The sequence below is a fragment of the Penicillium mononematosum genome (assembly GCF_028829835.1).
Source record: "Penicillium mononematosum strain IBT 11891 chromosome Unknown utg000002l:1.0-8112719.0:1.0-8118358.0, whole genome shotgun sequence".
Classification (NCBI taxonomy): Eukaryota; Fungi; Ascomycota; class Eurotiomycetes; order Eurotiales; family Aspergillaceae; genus Penicillium; species Penicillium mononematosum.
This window is the reverse complement of record NW_026643272.1, coordinates 7412872-7430478: the sequence shown is the minus strand read 5'-3', so window position 1 is coordinate 7430478 and position 17607 is coordinate 7412872. Positions and strand designations below refer to the sequence as shown.

At 49.1% G+C, this 17607-nt stretch overlaps 8 protein-coding genes across 8 annotated transcripts; 4 read left to right on the top strand and 4 right to left on the bottom strand.

Annotated features, from left to right (window-relative positions):
- Window positions 1-140: 140 nt before the first annotated feature.
- Window positions 141-1970, top strand: N7519_004613 (oxidoreductase, short-chain dehydrogenase/reductase family; the record flags this gene model as incomplete). The annotated part of the gene is made up of 3 exons (XM_057291389.1): window positions 141-588; window positions 650-732; window positions 780-1970. 3 exons carry the CDS (start codon window positions 141-143, stop codon window positions 1968-1970), a joined length of 1722 nt encoding a protein of 573 aa, XP_057152591.1.
- Window positions 1971-2477: 507 nt separating this feature from the next.
- Window positions 2478-3389, bottom strand: N7519_004612 (uncharacterized protein; the record flags this gene model as incomplete). The annotated part of the gene is made up of 1 exon (XM_057291388.1): window positions 2478-3389. One exon carries the CDS (start codon window positions 3387-3389, stop codon window positions 2478-2480), a length of 912 nt encoding a protein of 303 aa, XP_057152590.1.
- Window positions 3390-4374: 985 nt separating this feature from the next.
- Window positions 4375-4764, top strand: N7519_004611 (uncharacterized protein; the record flags this gene model as incomplete). The annotated part of the gene is made up of 2 exons (XM_057291387.1): window positions 4375-4593; window positions 4654-4764. The coding sequence occupies 2 exons, from the start codon at window positions 4375-4377 to the stop codon at window positions 4762-4764; spliced, it is 330 nt and encodes a 109-aa protein (XP_057152589.1).
- An 804-nt stretch (window positions 4765-5568) lies between these two features.
- N7519_004610 (uncharacterized protein) lies at window positions 5569-6131 on the bottom strand (the record flags this gene model as incomplete). The annotated part of the gene is made up of 2 exons (XM_057291386.1): window positions 5569-5823; window positions 6009-6131. The coding sequence occupies 2 exons, from the start codon at window positions 6129-6131 to the stop codon at window positions 5569-5571; spliced, it is 378 nt and encodes a 125-aa protein (XP_057152588.1).
- Window positions 6132-9871: 3740 nt separating this feature from the next.
- On the bottom strand, window positions 9872-10471 carry N7519_004609 (uncharacterized protein; the record flags this gene model as incomplete). The annotated part of the gene is made up of 3 exons (XM_057291385.1): window positions 9872-10092; window positions 10145-10238; window positions 10367-10471. The coding sequence occupies 3 exons, from the start codon at window positions 10469-10471 to the stop codon at window positions 9872-9874; spliced, it is 420 nt and encodes a 139-aa protein (XP_057152587.1).
- A 3104-nt stretch (window positions 10472-13575) lies between these two features.
- Window positions 13576-15068, top strand: N7519_004608 (M20 family metallo-hydrolase; the record flags this gene model as incomplete). The annotated part of the gene is made up of 3 exons (XM_057291384.1): window positions 13576-13691; window positions 13762-14076; window positions 14129-15068. 3 exons carry the CDS (start codon window positions 13576-13578, stop codon window positions 15066-15068), a joined length of 1371 nt encoding a protein of 456 aa, XP_057152586.1.
- Window positions 15069-15470: 402 nt separating this feature from the next.
- N7519_004607 (40S ribosomal protein eS10) lies at window positions 15471-16392 on the bottom strand (the record flags this gene model as incomplete). Its single annotated transcript, XM_057291383.1, has 5 exons — window positions 15471-15734; window positions 15791-15951; window positions 16041-16090; window positions 16146-16180; window positions 16381-16392. The coding sequence occupies 5 exons, from the start codon at window positions 16390-16392 to the stop codon at window positions 15471-15473; spliced, it is 522 nt and encodes a 173-aa protein (XP_057152585.1).
- A 143-nt stretch (window positions 16393-16535) lies between these two features.
- Window positions 16536-17453, top strand: N7519_004606 (telomere maintenance SDE2 family protein; the record flags this gene model as incomplete). Its single annotated transcript, XM_057291382.1, has 1 exon — window positions 16536-17453. The coding sequence occupies one exon, from the start codon at window positions 16536-16538 to the stop codon at window positions 17451-17453; it is 918 nt and encodes a 305-aa protein (XP_057152584.1).
- Window positions 17454-17607: the final 154 nt, after the last annotated feature.

Sequence of the window (17607 nt, the reverse complement as noted above, 5' to 3'; positions counted from 1 at the left end):
TTTAGTGTGGAGAAGTGGGTTTCGATCTACTGAATTGGATATGTCGATAATCTAAAAAGGTGGTCCGAGAACACAACAGTACGAGAAGCAGGACTTCAAGACAATAACGAAATTTGTGATATTCGCAATTGCAAAGCACAATGAATGAAAACCTCAACTACTCCGCCGCTAATGGCATATGGCACGGCGAGCTGCTGGACAGCCCCCTCTGCCAGAAGTGCCTTCAACTCCACGACCATCATGCATGTACTCCTCTTTCCAAACCTTTTTTGGCGGACTCGGCAGACGCTTTGTCCCTCCCCCCTCGATCCATCAAATCCCGTATCACGGGAGCCCTTTCTCTCCACGATTACCACAAGTTCCTCTCCAAGTCTGCAGACCGCAGTGGCGATCCCGTTGATCATACAGGAAAGAAATTGAAGCGAAAAACAGCTGCATTGCATTTGAACCGCTCTTCCCCTCTTTCCATCTCTTATCCTGTATCTGTATCGTCCGTCGCCTCGAGTCCGCCGCCTCTGTCTCCCTCCTACTCGCACAGCATCGTCTCGCAGTGGAGTGAAGAGCCTGAGATCGGGGAAGCCCAGACTGGTAAGCTTCTACAATTGACTTTCCTTGGATACTCCCGGAACATTTATTGATAGTTTAATAGTTCAGTACCAATCCGCTCAAAGCCCTCGACTACCCGTTGTCTCGGATCTCGGGACTCGAGCTAGACCTAACAGGAAGCGAGTGGTAAGCTGCCTGAAACACCGCACAAAGACCTAGCTCACTGATAATAGTCCAAGAATACCTTTCGTGAAAAGCTTCAACAAAGGGCCCGAGCTCAAGCAGAAGAAGCTGAGCGTGCCTCTAAACCTCAAACATCGGACTCAATGCTGGCCAGTACGCAGGCCGTTGCCACCGTTTCGCACGGTGGCGCCTGCTTTGAGATCCTGAATCCGCGCAAGTCGCTGGATCTAGCACGCATCGTCTCATACATTGAAGACGTCGATAATTGCTCCACGATCTCGACGGACAACCAGCGAGACTCTACTTTCTCCATCGAGCAAGGACTGGACCGGGTGTCCCTGTCCCAATTCACTGATGCCTCATTGCCTTCATTCTATTCCACCAACTCGTTGTACACTTCCCTCCCAGACGAGCCCTCAACACCCAAGGGTCAGCCGACGGATATCCCGTCGTCCTCGCCGCGGATCGGCGAACGGGTCCGGTCTCTATCAGACTACTCTCTCGATGAACAAACATTCAACTACTGGAACCGACCTGCACAGCGCACTGAAAATAATGATCTACGCATCGACAGCCACAACGACCACCCAAGCATCGACAGAGAGACCCCGCAATCACCACAAATGGCCTCCATCACGGAAGAATCCAACCCTCCAAATCTAGATTTCTCCCGGCGACCCTCAACCCCATCAACACAAACCTTCTACTCAGAAAGCGAGATCGGCGAGCCCGGCTCACCCGTCTACGCAAACGGCGACTGGGCCCAAGTCGACGAGCGCGACAGAGGCATCCTATTCGACCTACAAGAAGACGAAACAACAGACCAGCACAACCACCCGGACTACCAATACTACCCATACTCACAAGAACAAGAACCACCAACACCTCGCGAAACTCCGCTCGAGACACCAAGTGGTTCACCCATGTACCCAACCTTCGACTCTGCCTACCCCTACCCAAGCTCCATCTCCACCTCCAAACTCCCCTACTCCGCCCCCTTCGATCCCTACACCTACGACCCGGTGTACTTCGACCCACATGTCCAGTCTGTCCTCGCAGCCGCGAACGCTGAGACGATGGGGTTGCGGGGGAGTCCTGCACGCGCACTGGATGAGCTGCAGCGAGGAGCGCGCTCTGGCGAGACCAGTCCGCGGTTCGAGTTCCAGAGGAGAAAGAGTGATGACCGGAAATCCGGGGCGCAGAAGAAGGGGTTGAGGAAGTTCTTTAGTTGGAAGTCGTAGACATAGTTCTGAGAACTTTGTTACTGGTGGGATTCGTGGAATCGGCAGCTGGCTGTGTGACTTTGGACGGGGTAGTCAGTGATTTACGTCCATTATGTTTGTGAGAGCGTGGCGCTTAGGTGTTGGATTGGATTGGAATGGATGGACTGGCTGGATACGGGTCTCGATTCTTTTTCTTTTGGCGGTTTCTTCTACCTTGTCTTTTTTATTACTTTTATTACTTTTACTTTTTTCTATTCGGGTCTGAGACTCGCAATGTATCTATATCAATTTACACTTGACGCATATCGACATTCGGGTTATTTTCAACTTTCCAAAGTCTTCAATTTCTGCTAGGAATGACAATTCTTTACAAAATGTCGATCAGACCAAACAAGGAATGTGTCAGAATGCTAGATCGATGGAATGTTTCCAAGGTTCTTTCTATCAGGGTATCACGAGTATATACAACTCCATCCACGGAATCCAACATCACCTTAACCATAACCTTAACCTAATCCAACCACCTCAATCATCATCCCTCTCAACCATCGACGCCAAAGCCGAACTAACAAGGCTCTTCCTCCTAAGCCCCTGCTCATTCCTCTTCCCAAATCCCCCATGAGTCTTCTCAACCCGACTAGCCAAAACCCCCCGCGGAAGAACTCTTCCTCCTCGTCCTCCCCTCACCACCCCCTCCGGCCCAAACCGACTCCGCGAAAGCGTAACCGCCCTCCTCCGCGGCGACGACCGCGGCGGCAACGAGCTAGGATGACAATCGTCTTCGTCGCAGCATTCCGACGTCGCCGGCTCATCTAGCAGCGAGCGCTGCATAGCCTCGACCTCGGACTCGTTGCATTGCAATCTGGAGATCTGCTGGCGCTGCGCGCGGACGTCTTGGTGGTATGGATGGGAATGCGGGTTGTGAAAAGGATTTCCGAGACCGAAATCCGGTAATTCGGAGAGGAGATCTGGGGGCATGAAGGTTGGACTTGTTGTTGAGGAGGCGGAGGGCGAGGAGAGACAGTCGACGCCGTCGTCGGAGTGGTCTGTGTCCGGGGGTGTGAGGACGTATCCCGCGCCCGGGTAGCGGGAGACTGGAGTGTGTCTGCCGGTTCGGTGGGTGTGTTGGGACTGGAGGTCTGGTGTTGGAGCGAGGGTGTGTTCGTGCAGTTTTTGGGTTAGGGTTGAGATGGAGAGGCGTTTGTGGTCTGAGTCGTAGGGGAAGGGGACGGAGGTTGGGGGTTGTTGGTTTCGGTGGAAGTGGGAGGAGCGAGAGCGGGAGATGTTGCGGAAACGGTGGGATTGAGGTGATGGGCAGCGCGAGGAGAGTGGTGATATTAGAGTGCTGTCGCTGTCGACCATTAGTCGGTCGTCTGGGTCGAGGGCGAGGCGGGTCGGTCGCGACGATGGCGATGTGAAGGAGAAGTCTTCGAACATTTTCTTCTGTTCTGCTGGACTTGGGCGATGTGGTTTTCGGGTGAATATAAAGTATGGGAGTATAAGGTGATCTGCGTTCCTTTGACTGGAAGGTGGTCGGGGTTGTCGGCCTTTTGAGTGTTGCGATATAGGTTTTCAGGAATTGACCACCTACACTTGAAGGGTAGGGTACACGGGTTGTGTACAGTGTATGGTCTTTGGTTGATATAGTGCAGGCAATCGCTTATTCGCCCCTCGGGAAAAAAAATCGATTGTCAACCACTGGTTGAGGTTGAGGCGAATGTCCACGTGATCGGCAACTGTGCAGCCACACTTTATTAGTTTGGGGGTCACTTTGCTTTTTCTATTTTTTTGGGGGCGATTTTGCTTTTTGCAACGAAATACGGGGTTTAGTTCAGTTTCAAAGTCAGTTCAATAAATTTATCTCTTTTACTCTTGTTCACACCCTGCAAGATCACCAAGACCCCGGTTCTTAAGTGCATGTCGATCTTCATGTGGATACCTGTGCCCTAAGTTGATCTCCCGACTGCGGAACGCATCTACATATAGCGTAATAAGCAGTGTAGTAGTACTGATCAAATATATGTCCAATCTTGTATTGTTTGATTCTCCGGCACTTCCCTAGTTGTCGGGATTTCCCTACAAAATAATCAGATACACTGTACGAAATATATAAATGGCGCTACTCATTAAGACGGACTAACCTCATGTGAATATCCATCTATATATTATATCACTATGGACATCCCGATTCTCTATAGGTGTGGCTGGATACATACATGTATGTAGCAAATGTGGATTCCAGCAAATTGACCGAGACAGGCTGCTTATACATGAGGTCTCGATAGTTCCTTCCAAGATTGTCAGTAAACAAATTATCGTCTCTTTCTCATTTCCCTCTCACCTCCCTCTTACTTTTATTTCTCGTCCATTTTGTCCCTACGACCTGGGCATCATCCCTTTGTTACCAAATCCAACTGCTACAATGACCGAAAATATCATTGAAAAGGGCAAGGCGCCGGACAAGGCCACTGAAGACACTGTCATGACTACCGAGTCTATGGCTACCGAGGAAGGAGCCATGGAGCCCTCCAAGAGGTGGAGGAAGTCGCAGGCTTATTTTGAACGGTGCAAAGCGCTAGCTCGTAAAAACTACCGCAAGCGTCAGGAGCGCCGCCGTCTCCGCAAAGTGGGTATTGAGGTGGTGAGTAAACCATTCCATCTCCAGTGGTGATTGGACTAACAAGATTTAGGTATATGATAGCCTCTCCGCGAGCGTGATCCTGCCCTCCCACAACAGCGCAAGCGTAACAAACGTCACCGAACCCGAAAGAGGACAAGAAAGGACGAAAGTATGTATTCCTACGAAGGTTGATGCCGAATCCATATTATCAGCTACCAGAAGCTGTCTTGGCAGCTGCTAGGCCAAACCAAGAGCCCTCTGCGGACATAAGCATCCATCCTGTCACCAACACACATCCCGGACCCCTTGAGATAAATACCTTGTCGGGCGATGATGAACAAACGGGTGGAGAGCATGTTGAAACTGGTTTTCGTCCAGTCAGTGTGACTCTCCCATTTCGGGGTAAACCATCCGCTTGAGTAGCAGCGGACCTGCCATCACACGTCTAATACGAACTCCCTCTGTGCCCCTTGACCTGCGTTAAACCTTATAAGATACCATCTACAGTCCAGTACGAATATACGAATACTCGTAGACGTACTTACTTTACCCAAGTGCTTTAATTGACCGCTTTGGTACAATCTAGTGAAGAGTGGTAGCCAACCATTTCCATTGGATTTTTCTGAAGTGAACATAATTTGAAAGTGTTATTGGCTCAAGGACTAGATCCTAAAAATGGTGCCTCTAACTCGAGATGGCAAAGGAAGATGCCGAAATTGCAATTTGTCAGACTTTTTATATAGTCCATATAGCTTCTAGCTCTGTGACAACCTTAGCCCCCCCTTGCACCATGCAATTCCACGTAGCTCTTTCTGTGTGTCTCTTCTGAAAACGCCGCTATTGGTAAGACGGGAGTCTAATACCCTGGCTACTAAATTTGCAAAAAGACGGGTTCATAGAAAGTAGGGTCCATAGTCTTAGAGACGGCCATGTCATATCTCAATGGAGCAGGTGATCATATTATGTTTTAGAAGAAATTTGAAAAAGGCACATCGCTCATGCAAACAGCCCTTGGGATGGCCAGTGCAACGGTCCCTCCAGCTCGTCGAATAGACCCAGTGGGTCAACTGGGTCCCAGAGAGTGGCAGCTTCGGTGGGAGATGGAGCGGGCTCCCTCCCAATGGAGGGGGGCAAGGCCTCAGGAGCGAGTGAGGGCGAAGCCGATGGTTCGCTGGCACCACCTTCCTCGGAACCAGGGGAGGCGGCAGATTCGGCCGCCGTGTTTTTTCTTCTCCTCGGCGGTGACAACGGCTAGCTCTTTTTGATTATTAGTATTCACGTTTGGATTTCGCGTCGGAGCTAATGACCTTCTCCCAAGTTCGCCACGTGTGATAGAGAGTCCTTGGGATGTTGGCAATTTCGGATCGGAAAAATCACCTAGAAGATCTCAGAATACATGGGTCCATCGAAGACTATCCATCAAGCCTTTCACATACCTCGGTCTGTCTTCTTATCGGTTGGTCGGAATCATTGAGTTGCCAGACACTAGCTTCTAGCTTCTCCGGACACAGTCTGATGCGTTCGACTGAGGGTCCAGTTGATAATAATAGCAATCGCATCTTATTCTTCTTTTGGCCCTGGTGTCGCTGGTTCCGCTTGCACTTCCTCCGAAGCGCAGGTTCGTGCAACCCCTGCACAACCGGGTCTAAATGAATCAACAGGTTGTTTCAGACCAGGTTAAGCAAAGCAGTAATAGGACAACAGGATGCATTGTGTATGTATCCATGTGGGATCTCTCTCAGGGATGGCTGGACCTAAGTCAACGTCGCCAAGTGGTGATATTGAGAGAGAGTGTGTGTGTGGATCGAGGAGAAGAGAGGAGAGAAGGAAATACATATGCATGTATTTATATGTAAGGGGGAAGCGGGGAGAGGAAAGGATGAAGATTTATACACACGTCGGGAGAATTTATATCCGACCTTCGAAGGTTGAAAGGTACGTCTTTGCTGACTTGGATACAAGTAGAGCCTGGTGCTGCTAAAACGGTAGAATTAGAGAACGTCTGTCAGCATATAATCAATTGCTCAAATTATCTCGTACTACCTAGGTACTTACTAGAGTGAGAGATATTTGAAGTGAGAGGTATCTGTAGTGAGAGGTATCTGTAGTGTGAGAGTATCTGAAGTGTGAGAGATGTCTGAAGTGAAGATGTCTGAAGCGAGGGATCCAAAGCGATGCAAATTTTATAAGTGTAGAGGTTAGATAGAAAGGAGAATGAGTTGCAGAGTATGTAGTACGTAGGAAGTCATACATCCGTGGATGTCTGCTGTGTGTGCCTTTAACCCCCAGTGGACAGAGCACCTTAGTATAATATTTACCGAATGACAACCACGCTCTTCTTCCGCATTCCAAAATGTATTAGAAGGAGCTTTCTAAAAAAAAAAAGACTATACGACAGGAAGAAAAAAGAGTGGACAAACCCAGCGCCGAGAGTGCGAAATTCTCGACAGCGACTTGCGGTCCTAGGGGTTCGAACCCAGGGTGTGACCTAGACAGGTAGTCTAGAGCTGTTATGGCTCATGATCGATCTACCCACTAGGCCACCTGGGCTTTGCAATTACTACTATACTGACTTTTATATTTAACCAACTCTTAGATCGCCTGAGGCATATACGGTTGCAAGCCCCTATAGAGAAACCTATAGCTAGTTGGGCCATTCTCCCCTTACTTTCATCCTTTTCCTTACTCCATTCACCCCCTACTATAAGAAACATCCACAGCCCTCTTTCCCGTAGATATCCTTTTCGTGGTGGTTCCAACAAATATTGCTTGTGGTTTTAGTTATAAACAATATGATACACTCTCTATGCACATGACCTCGGCGTCTGCTTACTTATTGATAAGTATCTAGTGAAAATGAGCGGAAACAGCGTAGATTCCGTCCTTTGATAAACGTGTCCATTGCATTCCATATTATCTATCCAATCACATCTCACTGCACATCACCTATAGTGCACATAAATGTTAGTAGAATGAAGCGGTAGTCGCCAGGGCTGCTTTTATTGAAAACAAGGCTGAGTCATGTCCCTATCAACAACCCGTATGAGCAGACTTGCAGACCTAGCATTTAATTGAGATTGTGAACGTCTAGGTAATCTAGCCCGTAACGGTCGACATGAAGGAGACCAAAACCAACGGATATGTTATTATGATTGAGGCCATCCACGAAGGTAAGAATTCCATCCTGAAGCTTGAACCTTATTCCCTTATGTGAAAAACAGAAAAGCGACATCATCCTCAGATCTTGAGCATATCAGACAGTTCTCCAAGGGATCCACGGTACTTTTGAGTCGTATCAATAAGCACCAACCCGTAATAAAGCTCTAGCATAGCCCAAGATGATGCCATACGTGCGAATCATTGAAAGTCACTCATTGAAATTCGTGAAAGTGAGCGATGAGGGGTCATTAGCCTGCTCGTGTCCCAAACAATCATCCTGCGTGTGGTATCGTTACGGTAACTTGCGCGTTCAGCTTCGTTGTGAACCGTGGATGCAGCCGTGGGATTAACGTATACGGGCAGGTTGTCATGTTCCACCATGGAATTCTCAACCAGAGGACCTTTCTAAGAACCCGTCCTGTATAGCGACGGAGCAAGGAAGTCATCTGGCAGTATTTAAATGGGCGCAAAAGCGATGCTCGCAGGATATCGAGGCTGCAAATGAATATGTAGAATTGCTCGAACCTTGAGATTGACTATACGAACAAGCTGACCTGTACCAGTACTGGGACATGCCGGGCCAGAAAAGATCACTGGGGGTGCAGACTGGACTGGGATATGGGCCCACTAGGCTTGATGTCGCTGTCCTAGAGGAAGTGTTCCACCATTGCATTGTGGAATCTGCAATAACTGACTCTTTTTCCCTCAGAAACTGGCCACCCTTTCTTAACTTCGTTGTTTTCATCACAGCTGTTTCCATCTTTGTAAGGGCTCCTACTGAGCCTATTCACATTTGTGTCCAGATGGTGATAGTAGTAGTGCTTGTTAGGAGTGGCAGGGATCTCGGTCTCGTTCATGGGGGCAGTGGAGGAGTCTAGAACTGCATGATCGTCCTGTTAGCGCTTTCATACCGAAGTTGGAATAGACTCTCTCATAATGTTGGGGTATTGTCCATCGATGTTCAAATTCCGCACAAATGAATTGGGCTGAAAGTTATTCACAATAGTTTCGTAAAATGATATAGTTCCAATCATGGACTCATCTCGATAAAAATCTCAGCGAGCCCGCATGAAGCGTGGTCGAAACTTCTAACAAGATCCCGAGCATTTCTACCGTCGCACTAGAAATGCCTGGCATACATCAGTCACATGAGAAGCCAGTCTAAGCAGGACAGGGTCACCAGTTCAAAGGGTTGAGTACAGGGCTGGGTACTCGCAGTCTCTCATCTCCCCAATGTTTTTCACTCCGATTCCAACCTTACGATTTCAGCCCAGCTGTCTCGAATTTCAATTGGTGCGGTACGGCGCACGGTACCGTGAGATTTAGCCATCGGAAGTTGAAACGTGGGGGCTTCAGAAGCGTCTCGGTAGCCAAGATAGAGTCGGCTTCGTGCCATCGTTCTCAGTAGCCGAGCGTAGGCCTTGTTGATTTGCAATATGCCCACGCACAACCCGGCCTTCTTGGCGAGCATCCTTCTGATTCTGAACATCGACTTTGAAAGGGAGCGTGGGAAGCATAGCGGGACGAACAGGCCACAGGCCTTAAATGCGCAACTAGCAACGAAGAGGTAGGATGGTATGGACAAAAGCAGGATCTGGTTTTCGGTCCATTTTTTAAGGGTAACCGGGGTATGAGAACGAGGTGTGCGGAAATGAAATCAGTCGAAGTTAGGTGTCGGGTGTGGAGAAGTCTGATGGTGGTAGCTAACACTGATGATACAGCAAATCAAGCCACTGACACTGAGTAACATCCATGGAACTCACGCTCTGTTCTTTCAAGTTCGACAACTTGTGAGACTTTTATATAGCCTCTATCACTTCTAGCTTTGTCACAATCTTAATCCCCATTGTAGCATGCAATTTCACGTAGCTCTTTCTGTGTGTCTCTTTTGGCAAAATTGCTGTTGTTAGGAGGGGAGGGAGTCCAATACCTTGGCTACTAAATTTAAAAAAGATTGGTTCATAGAAAGTAGGCTCTATAGTTTTACAGATGGCCATATCACGACTCGACGGACCAGGTTATCACATTGTGCTTTAAACTAGGTTTTCATTCAAACAGCCCTTCGGATGCCCAGTCCAACGGTCCCTCCAACTCGTCGAATAGACCCAGTGGGTCAACTGGGTCCCAAAGAGTGGGAGCTTCACTGGGGGATGGCGCGGGCTCCTTCACGGTGGAGGCCAAAGTCCCAGGCGCGGGCGGGCGGGCGCGAGACGTGGGGAGAGCGCGACGGAGACGGCGAAGCACGGGGCGAGTGAGAGGCGCGGGGCGAGTGAGAGGCACTGGGCGAGCGCGAGGGCGCAGCAACAGGCGAGCTGGTAGAGGACCCATCGTCCTCGCTTTTGGCCGCGGCGTCAGCTGCCTCTTTCGAAACCATTAGTATTCACTTGATGTCAAGTCATGTTATGGAACATACTGTGCTTCTTGGCCCTCTTCTTTCCAGGGCGGCGCTGGTTGCGCTTGCGCTTCGGTGGCAGGTCAGGGTCACGTACCCTCGGCACGACGGGGGGCTATATCAATCAACGGGTTAATTAATTCAAACCAAGTTATACGACACAATGGTGGGTAAATGGGAGGAACAAATTGGGACAACTTGGAGTCTCGACAGGTTGTAACTAGAGAAGACATGGTTACTTACGACCTCAACTCCACGATCGCGGAGGTACTTGCGGAAACTCTTGTTTCGCTTCTTCTTCTCGTCGGTGTTGTCCGGGGTTGCCCCGGGAGAAGGAGGTCCTTCCATGATGATAATAACAAAAGTGAGTGATGATGTTGATCAGTTGTGGGTGAGATGAGATGCGAAGAGAGAGGAGGAGAGAAAAAAACTTTCGACGCGTGAGGAGTCTTAAAATCTCGCACTTTCCTCTTTGAACGAGAACTATTTGTTTGATCAGGAATGTCTTCGTTCCAATCAAGCGCTGTTTCTATCAACTGACTGAGTCAGTATCACCCTGATATTTTCCAGCGACTCTTCAGCTACAAGATTCTCTTCGTTCAAACCTTATAATAATGCGAAGTATAAGTCTACCTATGTGATTCAGCATTGCAGCTTGCATAATATTGGGCTATATACGTGTAAATAAGGGCTTGTCGCAAGCCCATTCGGAAGGGTCACTAAAGATAACAAGCCTTTGAACAAAGAGAATCGGTAGACGTCCATTATCAAAAGCTATGAGGCTTGACTAAGCGCATGAGCTGAGGTTATACTGAAGATAAAAGGCAGTGGTAATGTTGAAGGTGCCGTGATATGCGTAGACACCCTCGGTACAAGGAAGAAGAGTGGGATATTAAGTCAAATGAACATGAGGCCAACCGCCTACAATAGAACACCCTGCGACATCTAAGCCCATGGTAATTAGATTCGCGTTTTGGAACCTTCAGTAGACTAATAGTGCGACTGTTGGTGATCACAATATTCCTTCTGGCTGTACTATTGTGAGAATGCATTGTCTGGCCGACTGACGAGCGGGCTAGATGCGTCTGGCGAGCAGTCTTGGCCTTCGGCTTTTGGCTTTTGGGCTATACTTCCAAGAGACTATAAGACTGAAAAGCATCAATGGACGACAAAATTTGCAGATACAAGGTCAGCGAATGGCTCGGCTGGATCCTTGTCTTCGGTCAGAAGTTAGTTAGGCAAACCCCTAGTTACTATAATCGTTGCCTAGGGCAAAGTCGTCACGTGACAGGGCCAGGTGACTACCAGTTATGGAGATGTTGGTTAAATATCAAAGTTAGCATAGTAGTAATCGCAAAGCCCATATGGTCTAGTCAGTAGATCACACATGAGCCATATCCGCTCTAGACTACTGTCCTATTCCAACTGCATGGGTTCGAACCCCCGCGACCGCAAGTCGTGTCCAGAATTTCGCACTCTCGGCACTGGGTTTGTCCACTTTTTTTTCCATTTTGGTATTATTTATCATATAAGTCATTTTTTTCTCTTTTTTCCCGCTCCATTTTACTGGTACTTTTGGCATATTGAGAGAGTGCGGTAGTTGTCTGGCAAAACGCGTTTGACGGGTAAATAGTATCAACAGTCTCTTTTGTTAACTCGCTCCCAAGGTTAGCCAAACTTTTCCAGTTCCAGCATATGAATCACAGTCCTACTTGTTATAATCAAAGTATCCCACATTTTCTAGTGAGAGTCCACAATTCCATAGGCCCGAGAAACTATATAAGCCTATTTGAATATAAACGGACCAATCCATTCATAGGGATATATCCATCGGATTCAATAAACACACGCGAGAGAGTCCCTGGGAGCAAAAGCTTGACGAATTAATTATGTAAATGGCCCTTGCGTAATTATCTCGCTCGGGAATCAAGACAAAATGATATACCACTATGAAGGTCTTATTTGTAATATTTTTGTATGTATTCTGCCTCCTATGAGCAGGCCATATCTTGCGCATTATCAGAGCACGGGGCTCACCTGCTCAACCCTTGGCAGAAAAGAGGTTTTGATCTTGGTCTCTGCTCAATCATGGTATCATGGACTTGGAATCATCCCATGACGCCTATGCACTCGACCTTGACGCCCACCAAAAAAGCCCACCGAACAAATCCCGGATATTAGAACGAGACCAAGTATCCAAGACTTGAATACCACACTGTTCTGGTCCAGAAATCCAGGATAAGTGCAGGAAGTTGAAGTATGTCGAGGTAACGGACATCGAGCTCACATCCTGTACAATGTTATCAGACCGTATCCATGTTGAGATATGATTCCCCGGAGGTAACTTTGACCATAAGGTGACAGCGGGAATAGTGCTAGGCTCCGTTATGCAAGTGATTCATGGAGCCATCCCGGTCGTATCATGACTAGCAAGCTCCAAGTCCTCGGTGTTTGTCCCGCCAGCTTTGTTCGGGAAGGTCTCGGTTCCAGTGCATGGGAAGCTGGGGCTTGTTGGCAGCTTCTGCAGATGTGAAAAGGTCACGAAGCGGCAGAGGACGCGTGTTTCGGTGTACCTCTCTAGAAGAAATCATCAATAGTAGTCGCTGTCTTGGAGAAAAGGATGGTACTCACCACGTATTGATTCTTCAGATGTTCCGATAAAATGCAGGCATGTGTGGTGGGTATACAAAGCATCCCATTTGTTGAAATCTCTGTCAAAGCTATATCGTCACAGCAGACGGTTTCTCGTCTTATCCCACTATGGATTTGGGCTCAAAAAAGTCGCCAACTGATAGTCAGTATACGGAAATCCAGCCAGTTTCACGGTGGAATGTGGTTACTGGCTGATGGATTTGACAAAGATGAAGAGGACAAGGAAGACATTGACATGAGCAAACGAGGCAACCACGTTTTGTACTGGCGCGTTTCTACACGATCTTTCAACTCGAGAAAATGGACATTACGTGTATTGCGATTGAAGAGACAAGATCAAAAGCAGGGCAAAGCTACATGTACATAGTTAGATTACCCAGTACCCCTCTATGCAAAAGTATGTACATCTGTTAGGTACTGCATGTATATTTTCATATTCACATCTCATAATAACTTTGCTTGAACATTTGACACGGTCAACTCCAAAAGTAGAGATTCCTATTGACCCCAACGAAGATGACTCCAACAAGCATGGGGTCACTGATACGATGTCTCCATATTGCGGGGGAAGTGAACTGGGGAATCTCGCGGTACTTCGGACTTTTGTCCGCCCACTCCACTTCTTATCAATGGCCATACAAAGTAGTCCATCCCCTCTAGCTTTCTTTTAAGAAGCGACAGTACACCGGATTATGGCGTGTTCTCACTTTTTGCGAACTCTCCGCAGAACCTGTCTTCAATCTGCCAAGCCTGTCTTCTCCAACCCTGCTAGAACCTTTTCTTCGTCACGAATACAAGCTATGTTGACAACGGAACTCTCCGAGACTGAGGTCTCTGCGCTCAGAACAAACAAGGAACGCCTGGCCAGTGATCTTCACCACTCGTGTCAATGGGGATCTGGAATTAGATGGGGAGAGTAAGCCACAACCACTCTTTCCAAGATCAACGGAGAATGACAGCTAATGAAAGCCTCGGTGACTTGATAGTGGACCTACAGATACTGGCATGCAGCGCCTGGCGCTTTCACAAGACGACAAGAGTGTGCGTGATTGGTTCATCCAAACCATGAAAGCTCTCAAGTGCAATGTGACCGTGGACGAGATGGGTAATATCTTTGCTGTTCGTCCTGGTCGGAGAGCGGATATACCTGCCACATTTATTGGGAGTCATCTCGATACACAACCGACTGGCGGACGGTACGATGGTATTCTAGGTGTGTTGGCAGGTATCGAAGTCATCAAGACTATGAACGACATGGGTCTGGAGACGGAGGGCGGAGTTGGGGTTGTCGACTGGACCAAGTAAGATCGGAACGTTGAACTTGAAAAAGGGAATATCACTGACCGTTTCCAGCGAGGAGGGAGCCCGATTCCCGATCAGCATGGTCTCGAGTGGTGTATGGGCCGAGTGCATCCCATTGGCACATGCGCATAATCTCAAGGAGGTGCCAACAGTGGCATCGCTGCCAACAGCGGCATCAGCACCAGAGACCATGAAGAGCGCCCTGCAGAAGATCGGTTACTTGGGTGATATCCCGTGCTCGTACAAATCTACGCCAATGGCCGCCCATTTCGAAGTTCACATTGAGCAAGGCCCATACCTGGTGTCGGCAAACCAGCGAGTCGGAGTTGTGACAGCCGTGCAAGCCTACAGATGGTTCCGTCTCAACGTCATCGGTCGAGATACACATACAGGAACCACTGCTTTTGAACATCGAGCAGACGCCCTCTATGCATTCGCTCAAATGATGGTACGCGCACGGGAAGTGGCAGCTTCGAAGGGTTGCCTAGCCAGCGTCGGTATTGTCGACGCAAAGCCCGGTAGCGTGAACACAGTTCCTGGACAGGTGAGCTTTAGCTTGGACATCCGTGGGCCCGAGACAGAGCAGGTTGCCGAAGTCGAGAAGGAGCTGCGCGCTGAGTTTGATGGCATTGCCGCCGCTGAGGGTGCTGGTATTGGTAAGCCCTGCCGCGTCGAGTGGACTCTTGACTTCGACTCGCCTGCTGTTAAGTTCCACGAAGACTGCATTGACTGCGTGCAACAGTCAGCTCAGGCTGTTGTCGCAGATGCTTCTGTTGCGGACACAAAGTCACTTGTGCGGACCATCATGAGTGGTGCTGGCCATGACAGTGTCTTCACCTCCAAGCGTGTCCCAACGAGCATGATCTTTATCCCATGCAAGGACGGTCTCAGCCATCACCCTGAGGAGTTCTCCACTGCTGATGATTGCGCCACTGGAGCATCTGTCATTTTGCAGGCTGTGGTCCGCTATGATCGGAAGAGATTTTTGTAAGCAGTGCTCAAGTAGTGAGTCTGACACAACAGGTCTCATAGTTACATGAGGGTACAAAGACCTCAAGACACGTCAACTACATACGTATGCGTCAAGAAAGCTGGAAGACCTACACGAAGTTTACGAATAGACCAATTTCACTCAAGTCATGAATTTACCATTTGAGTCAACTTACATCAATTCACACAGATCTACATCATGAACCCAGTGGAAACATAAATTTCTTCTTTTTATTTTGTTTCCTGTATCCCCAAGTCCCAGTGAAGCTGGAACGAGATCTTGGTGCACCGAGGGTAAGGCCCGTTTCAAGAAACCTCTAGTCCGGCAGCCGAATTCGGATACACCATCAAGACTCTAGATTGACCGAGAAGTGGTTGACAGGACACCAATGCCTCTCAGCATTTACTCCTGGGGAGCGGCACCACGGCCACGGCCGAAGCCACCGCGGAAAGAGGGAGCGAACTCGCCGGGGGCACCGCCCTCCTTGCCCTCCTCGCGGCGGCGGTAACCGCCCTCACGGGGAGCACGGGGACCACGACGCTCACCGCGCTGCTCCTCACCGCCCATCATGCCACGGGGGGGAGCGTGGGAACGCTGCTGCTTGATGTGGGTGGCAGGGACAACCTCGGCGGGGAGGTGGAGCCACTCACGGAGGTAGTCCAGACCCTGTTACTCAATTAGTATTCAGATGTATAGACATGTTGGATGTTGATGGATCATACCTCGGGGGTGAGGGTGTAGTAGTAGTACTGCCACGAGAACTGAGTCTTGACAAAGCCGCGGGAGTCCAGGGACTGGAGGGCCTTGATGACATAGAGGTTCTTGGTGTCAATGTCAGCGTGCTTGGGAAGGTTGAAGTCCTTCTTGGCCACGAGCACTCCCTCTAGAATATAAGTTAGTGAATCCGCACACAGCTGACTCGAGCATAGCGTCGTAGGTCGCAGAGACGTCGACGAGGTTCTCGTTACATACCACGGAAGAGGTACTCGTGGATCTTCTTGCGGTCGTCCTTGGGGATAAGCCTGTGCCATTGTCAGTGAATCTGTCGGAAATAATCGCAAAAACGAGGATACATACATTGTCGCGAGTTCCTGGTGCAAGTCGGGGAATCGCTTTGACAACGCCCGAGAATTATGGTTGATTTAAATGATGGATGAAGAGTGGAGCTTCGCTGCGAGAAAAGTGCGACGGTCCGAATTAGGTGTAGGGTTAGCACCCTAATCGGTTTGTGGTTCAGATCACATGATACAATATAATAATAGCTATCACGTGATCACTACTCCCAGTTGTTATGTAATCCATGGATATATACATGATGAGTCATCATGAGGCGGCGAGCGACCGCCTGATCTTATCGCAACATCTTCCATCTTTCAAGCCTACAACAGTCCTTTTTACTACAAACAACTCACCAGTTGCACTCTCCTGCTATATCGGTCGGGAACCTGATTTTGACAATCTCAAAATATGGCGTCCTCAAATGTCAATGTCCTATTATCGTCCTTCCCAGGACTGTCGCTGCCGGCAACACTTTCGTTCACCTTGCCATCCACAGCGAGCACATCAGACCTGACAGCCAAAATCGCTTCGTATCTCCCGGCATCACTTTCGCTTCAGTCGCTCGCCCTTACTACAACAAACAACAAACACCTCACAGCCACCTCCGAGTGTATCCAATCTTTCCTTCCAACCCGCGATGGCGTCTTTACCTCTACACTCCTTCCGCTGCGCCTGACTGCCCCCATCCGGGGTGGCAAAGGTGGTTTTGGCTCCCAACTGCGTGCCGCTGGTGGCCGCATGTCCAGCAAGCGCAAGCGCAATCAAGGCGATAACAATGGCTCCAGCCGTAACCTCGATGGCCGCCGGCTGCGCACTGTCAACGAGGCAAAGGCGCTCGCGGAGTACCTCGCTGTCAAGCCAGAGATGGACAAGAAAGAAAAGGAGGAACGCCAACGCCGATGGCAGTCCGTGGTAGAGATGGCCGAAAAGCGCCAAGATGAACTGAAGAACGGCAGTGGCAGGCAGAAGTTGGATGGACAGTGGATGGAAGATAGGGAAGAGATGAGCGAAAAGACCCGTGAGGCAGTTCTACGAGCAGTGAAGGATGGCCAATGGACAGACAATCTTCGCGACGCAATCTTGGGTGGATCCAGCACCAGCGCCAGCGCCAGCGATGAGGGCAGTGAAGAGGATGCTTCGTCCAGTGAGGACGAGGAGAGCGAGGGAAATGGCGAATCGTCCAACTCTGTTGCTAAGCCTTCTGCCGCTCCAAAGGCTGCGCCCAGGAAGTTCATTGGTTTCGATGATGATGACGACGAGTTCATGAGCGACTCCGATGACGAGATGGATGAATCTGCCAAGGGAAAGGGAAAGGCGCGTGCTTGATATCCTCTCATAGCCAATATTTGTCCATGGTTCATGACGGCGTTCTTTTGCTACTATTTTCAGGGATTCTCTAGCGCATCTGTTTTTCAGCGCCTTTTGTGTCAATAATATCAACCTCCGATGAATTTTTTCAATACGAAAGTTGTCCATTTCC